Below are 7216 nucleotides of genomic sequence, written 5' to 3'. Positions count from 1 at the left end.
TGGCTAGTTTTTGTTTTAGTTTATCCCTCTCCCTTTTTTTTGAACATTGTAACGTTACCTTTAGATTGAACGTATGAAATTTCTTTTCCCTTTTTTTTTTTTTTTTTTTTTTTTTTTTTTTTAAAACATTATGGATTTATTGTTGCTATGATGGTTTCTGCTGTTTATATGACCTGTGTTTTGATCATTAGCTAAATATTCTCAACTGTGTGACTCGTTTTCCATTTTTGAAACAGCGGCCAAAAAGTGTAAAGTCCATAACGATAATTTCCATTTATACTTTGACTAACAATTGAGCCACCTTATTACTATGACTTGCCTTTATTGAATAGACTATAAAAGGCAATAACTTTGTAATATGAAAATAAACCTTATAAAAATGCCAAGCACGCAGCACTTATAAAAATAAATCTTTGAATCAAAAGATCAAATGCCACAACACAATGTGCAAGAGTACTCATAGGTATGTTTTAAAAAGTTTGCTAACCTCAAGGAAACAGTTAGCTATTGGTTATGCAAGGGAGTTAAGTTCAATATACCTTAAAGTGCTTTAAGTGATGCTCATGGGCTTGTGTGGGTTTACATTTGTATTAAATTAGAGCGAGGCAAGTGGTCCAAGGTGCCAGACCCTCCCTTGGCTGTATCTTTAACTCATATGAGCGCTCAAGCTCGTTAATTTTCTCAAAGGTTGTGGTCCTAGGAGTCAAGCAACACCTGAAATCTGTTTAACGTTCATGCCTTTGTTGGAAGTAGCTAGTTTTCCCACAAGTTTGAGTCCAAGGACCATGCAAGACCTTGGTTCTGTCTAGTACTTAGATTTTTCCTAGAGTAACTAGTTTCCCCATAGGTTTGAGTTCGATGACCATGCAAGATCTTGGTTCTGTTTAGTACTTAGATTTTTCTTAAAGTAACCAGTTTCCCCATAGGTTTGAATCCGAGGACCATGCAAGACCTTGGTTCTGTTTAGTACTTATAATCATATAATCATAATAGACTTTAAATCTGAATTAGAGAAATGCTTTCATTAGTAATAATACATTTTCAGGTTATTTACATTCCATGGACGAGGTACAGCCTTTTCATCTAAGTCTTCTAAGTAGTATGCATCTACCCTTGCTACTGAAGTAATTCAGTATGGTCCTTCCCAATTGGGTCCCAGCTTTCCGAAGGATGGTTCTTGACAGCACCCACAACTTTCCTCAACACCAAGTTCCCTGGTGCTAGTGGTCTCAGCTTCACATTGGCATCATATCCCTGCTTGAGCTTCCGGTGGTAATAGGCCAATTGGATCATTGCCTTTTCCCTTCGGTCATCGACCAGATCTAGGCTCTTCCCTAATAATTTATCATTACTGCATGGAGTGAAGGAGCTCATCCCCAACGTTGGGAAGTTTGCCTTTAGAGGGATAACAGTCTCAGCCCCATAAGTCATGGCAAAATGTGTCTCCCCTGTTGACCGCCGTGGTGTAGTCCGGTAAGTCCATAAGACGTGTGGCAGCTATTCTACCCATCTTCCTTTGGCGTCATCCAGTCTCTTCTTAAGGCCATTGACTATGACCTTGTTGACAGCCTCGGCCTGCCTATTTCCCTGAGGATAAGCTGGAGTTGAGTATCTGTTTGTGATTCCTAGTTCGCAACAATATCTTCTGAAGATTTTGCTGTCAAATTAGAGTCCATTATCTGAAATGAGCATATGAGGGACCCCGAATCGTGTAACAATGTTTCTTCAAATGAATTTCTTAGCATCCACATCTCTGATGTTGGCCAATGGCTCAGTTTCAACCCATTTGGTGAAATAATCTGTGTCAACCAACAAATATCTCTTATTTCCTAGCGCCTTGGGGAAAGGGCCTACAATATCCAGGCCCCACTGGGTGAATGGCCATGGACTGGACAAAGGGTTGAGGACCCCTCCTAGCTGATGAATATTTGGGGAAAACTTTTGGCACTGGTCACATTTCTTAACATATTCTAGAGTATCCCTGGGTGATGGCTCGGTGCGATAGAGATCTCCCTCCTGTGTGACTACAACAAATCCTTTCCTGCAGCTCTTCAAGCAACAACTCTGATGCTTCAGGGTGAATATACAGTAAATATGGCCCAGAATAGGAGCGCTTATACAATTTGAGGTCCTTGGACAACCAAAATCGAGGAGCGTTTCTTCGTATTTTCTCAGCCTCTAACTTCTTTTCGGGTAGAACATCATATTTGAGGAATCTCACTATAAGGTCCATCCAGCTAGGACCTACTCTAATTTGATGGACATGGACCATGCTTTCAGTGATCTCAATTGCCCTCACCAGATGCTCGACAAGTATAACCCGAGGTAGACACCCTGCTGAGGAGGTTGCAAGCATGGCTAATGAATCTGCATGGGTGTTTCCACTTCTGGAGATGTGTGACAAGTTGAAAAAATTGAAGTTTGACTGCAAGCGTTTAACTTGGCTTAAGTACTCTTGCATCCTCGCGTCTCTGGCTTCCAACTCTCCCTTTACCTGGCCCACTACCAATCTCGAGTCCGAGAACATCTCTACTGCTTTTCCTTCCATTTTTTGCACCATGGCCATTCCTTGTAGCAAGGCCTCATACTCGGCTTTGTTATTTGTGGCCGGGAACCCAAGTCTCAAGAATTTTTCTATGATAGACTTCTCAGGGGATACTAGGACTAGCCCCACTCCAGACCCCCTTTGATTTGTTATGCCATCAACGTACTTCTTCTAACATGGGGGTTCGGACATAGAGATTACCCCAACCAATTTTCCATCCATGTTTCGCTTCTCTGCTACCATTTCTTTTGTTGGTTCGGCAAATTCGGCCACTAAGTCAGCTAGGATTTGGCCTTTTATAGAGGTTTGAGACATGTACTTGATGTCGAAAGCTCCCAGAATTATGCTCCATATGGCAATCCTTCCAGTGTAATCAGCAATCCGAAGTACAGACTTCAAGGGTAGTTGGGTTAGAACAACCATTTTATGGGCTTGGAAATAATGGGGAAGCTTTTGCGTAGCATGGACCACAGCTAGTATGGCTTTCTCCAAGGGTAAGTATCTGACCTCAGCTTCATGAAGTGACTTGCTCATATACTAGACTGGCTTTTGAAGGCCATTTTCATCCCGTATTAGCACCAAGCTCACAGTATGAAGGGCCACAACAATGTATGCGTATAGGACTTCGTTAGCCTCAAGACTGGACAAGATAGGTGGCCGGGACAGGTACTCCTTAAGTTGCTGGAAGGCCACAATATAGTCCTCAGACCACTCAAATCCTTTCCACTTATTGATCAAGAGATAGAATGGTCTGCATCTCTCCACTGACTTGGAAATGAATCGATTCAAAGTTGCGATCATTCCAGTAAGCTTTTGGACCTCCTTGGGGTTTTACGGTGGTTTTAAATCATTAATAGCCTTGATCTAGTCTAGGTTAACCTCAATTCCCCTATGAGTAACCATGTAGCCTAAAAACTTGCCTGATCCCACACACACCAAATAATGGGGAAGCTTTTGCGTAGCATGGACCACAGCTAGTATGGCTTTCTCCAAGGGTAAGTATCTGACCTCAGTTTCATGAAGTGACTTGCTCATATACTAGACTGGCTTTTGAAGGCCATTTTCATCCCGTATTAGCACCAAGCTCACAGTATGAGGGGCCACAGCAATGTATGCGTATAGGACTTCGTTAGCCTTAAGACTGGACAAGATAGGTGGCCGGGACAGGTACTCCTTAAGTTGCTGGAAGGCCACAATATAGTCCTCAGACCACTCAAATCCTTTCCACTTATTGATCAAGAGATAGAATGGTCTGCATCTCTCCACTGACTTGGAAATGAATCGATTCAAAGTTGCGATCATTCCAGTAAGCTTTTGGACCTCCTTGGGGTTTTACGGTGGTTTTAAATCATTAATAGCCTTGATCTAGTCTAGGTTAACCTCAATTCCCCTATGAGTAACCATATAGCCTAAAAACTTGCCTGATCCCAGACACACCAAATAATGGGGAAGCTTTTGCGTAGCATGGACCACAGCTAGTATGGCTTTCTCCAAGGGTAAGTATCTGACCTCAGTTTCATGAAGTGACTTGCTCATATACTAGACTGGCTTTTGAAGGCCATTTTCATCCCGTATTAGCACCAAGCTCACAGTATGAGGGGCCACAGCAATGTATGCGTATAGGACTTCGTTAGCCTTAAGACTGGACAAGATAGGTGGCCGGGACAGGTACTCCTTAAGTTGCTGGAAGGCCACAATATAGTCCTCAGACCACTCAAATCCTTTCCACTTATTGATCAAGAGATAGAATGGTCTGCATCTCTCCACTGACTTGGAAATGAATCGATTCAAAGTTGCGATCATTCCAGTAAGCTTTTGGACCTCCTTGGGGTTTTACGGTGGTTTTAAATCATTAATAGCCTTGATCTAGTCTAGGTTAACCTCAATTCTCCTATGAGTAACCATGTAGCCTAAAAACTTGCCTGATCCCACACACACCAAAGGAGCATTTGGAAGCATTTAGGCACAGCTTATGCTTCCTTAAGACATCAAAGGTGTTGCCGAGGTCTCTTAAATGCTCGGATACTACTTTACTCTTCACCACCATATCACCAACATAGATTTCGATGCTCTTGCCCAATTACGGCTCGAACATCCTTGTCATTATCCTTTGATAAATGGACCCTGCGTTCTTTAGGCCAAACGACATTACTTTGTAGTGGTAGTTCCCCACAGGTGTCATAAAGGCTGTTTTCTCCTGATCTTCTGGGGCTAGTGGTATTTGATGATAGCCATGAAAGGCAACTAAGAAGCTTATCCGAGGATGGCCCACAATTGCATCCACCAGCTAGTCTATCCAAGACACGGGGAACGGGTCCTTCGGACATGCCCTATTTAGGTTTGTGAAATCTACACAAACTCGCCATTTACCAGTTTTCTTTTTAACCACCACGGTGTTGGCCAACTATTCAGAGTAAAAAACCTCTTTGATAGCCCCTGCACGTTTAAGCTTGTTCACTTCGTCCCTAATCGCATCAGCGTGCTCTCTTGATGGGCCCTGGGCTGGCTGCTTCTTGGAAGTGATGGACAAGTTGACATTGAGATGGTGATAGATGAAGGCTGGATCAATCCTGAAGTATCACAGGCATCCCATGCAAACACGTCAATATTTCTTTTAAGAAACTCGATAAACTCCTCCTTCTCCTGAAGAGGCAGCTGAGCCTCGACCTGAAAGAACTTCTCTTAGTCATCACCAATGACTATCTTCTCTAGATCTTCGCACTTTGCCTCCTCGGTAGCTGTATCAAGAGGAGCCACCAGGGTCTTTGATTGCTATAAGCTCTTTTCAGCAGACGTCGAAGACTCTGCATCAAGCCGATGTGAAATGGTAGCCACCATGCATTGCCTTACTGTGGACTGGCAATCACTGATTTCGAGAAACTGGTCCTCTGATAGGAATTTCACCTTCTGGTGCAAGGAGGAGGCAAAAGCTCCCAAGGTGTGGAGCCAGGGCCTGTCGACGATGGCCATGTATGGAGAGTAGGTGTCCACCATGATATAGTTCACCTTCACTATTTCTGGGCCAATCTGGATGGGTAGCCTAATCATGCCCTTTGGAATAATGAGCTTCTCGTCGAAGCTCATCAAAGGAGAATTATAGGGCATCAAATCTTCCGGTTTCAACCCCAGCCCCTTGTAAAGGTCGAGGTACATGACCTTAGCCGTACTGCCATCATCCACTATCACTCTTTTCATATCATAGTCCCCGATTTTGAGGGTGATCACCAGCGCATCATCATGGGGCTGGGTGGTCCCAACCTTGTCTTCTTCTAAAATACTCAAGATTGGGTGGAAATTCTTTTTGGCCCTCTTCAGTTCGGGCTGGGGCTCCTCGACGGGCATCTGAGCCACAAACAACACTCGTGAAGGGTGCGTGCCTGTTCTTCCTAGTCCGGCCAAGATTACATTGATTGTCCTTACAGGCGGTTTCAGTGCAGTGTCTCTCTGGGGCTCTTCATAGGTCTGGCCTTGATGACCACTGGACTGGTGTAGAAGGTGCTTTAGCTTTCCTTCTCGGACCAATTGGTCCAAATATTTCCAGAAGTTCCTGCAGTTCTCTGTGGTATGTCCGTGGTCCTGTTGGTATTGGCAATAAAGGTTTTGATTGCACCTTGTGGGCTCTCCCGCCATCTTATTCAGCCATTTAAAGTATGACTTGTTTTTGATTTTCTCCAACACCTGGTGTACTGGTTCTTGGAATACAGCAATGACAGTCTGTATGTTGGTTGCTCTGGATTGTCCTACGAAATCTCTCCTCAGGCAGTTGTTGTTATATTGGTCCGACCTGAAGTCCCTCATTTCCTGAGGGATAACCTTCTCTTTTCCCTTGCCCTGCAGCTGGTTTTTCTCTACTCGCTTATACTTATCGATTCGATCCATCAGTTGGCGAACACTAGTGGTAGGCTTGCTAGTCAGAGACTTCCTCAAGCCGTGCTCGGCGGAGAGGCTATTTTTGAAGGTGCTGATGGTGACATCATCAAAATTGCTATCCATTTCATTATACATCTCCCAATATTTGTCCGAGTAGGCCTTTAGAGTTTTCCCATCACGTATGGATAAAGACAACAACGCACTCAAGGGTTGAGGAGCTCTGCTATTTGTAATGAAACAGGAGCCAAAGGCTTGGAGCTGCTTATACGAATCTATGGAATTCGTCTTTAGGCCATTGAACCACCTAATTGCCATCGATCCCAAGCCGGATGGGAAAACCTTGCACATCAGTGCCCCGTTTTTAGAATGGACAGCCATCCTTTTGTTAAACTAGCTCACATGCTCCATGGGGTTTGTTTTGCTATTATAAATGGTGAAGGTTGGCTGCTGGAATCGTTGAGGAAGTGTAGCCCTTTCTATGTGACGTGTGAAAGGTGACTTGGGGAGTTGATCCAATGCCCTACTCATGGCATCGCGTCCCAAGCCTCTAGGGGATGGGCTTTTACGTTTACGCCTACGGTAGTAATCTTCTTCATGAGAGAAGGTCTCGCTTGGGGGAGTACTTGATCTTTGCATATAGTTATCGTCGCTTTCGTCGTCAGAGGCCATGTCAGGACTAGAGTGAGATAGCCTTCGTCATCCATGTTGTAGCTTTTTCTTCAAATCGTCTATCTCCCGCTGCATGACCTGCTTATCATTCTGTCTCTAGGATACATGACTCTTAACTTCTTCTGATTGCAT

At 43.9% G+C, this 7216-nt stretch overlaps 1 protein-coding gene across 1 annotated transcript; it reads right to left on the bottom strand.

The window, feature by feature from the left end:
• Window positions 1-5317: 5317 nt before the first annotated feature.
• Window positions 5318-6730, bottom strand: LOC112008506 (uncharacterized). The gene has a single exon (XM_024040831.1). It carries the CDS (start codon window positions 6728-6730, stop codon window positions 5318-5320), a length of 1413 nt encoding a protein of 470 aa, XP_023896599.1.
• Between the last annotated feature and the right edge of the window lie 486 nt (window positions 6731-7216).

This window comes from Quercus suber, unplaced genomic scaffold (assembly GCF_002906115.3).
Source record: "Quercus suber isolate HL8 unplaced genomic scaffold, Cork oak 2.0 scaffold_85, whole genome shotgun sequence".
NCBI classification, from domain to species: domain Eukaryota; kingdom Viridiplantae; phylum Streptophyta; class Magnoliopsida; order Fagales; family Fagaceae; genus Quercus; species Quercus suber.
The sequence above is the reverse complement of the archived record's forward strand: the minus strand, read 5'-3'. Positions and strand labels throughout refer to the sequence as shown.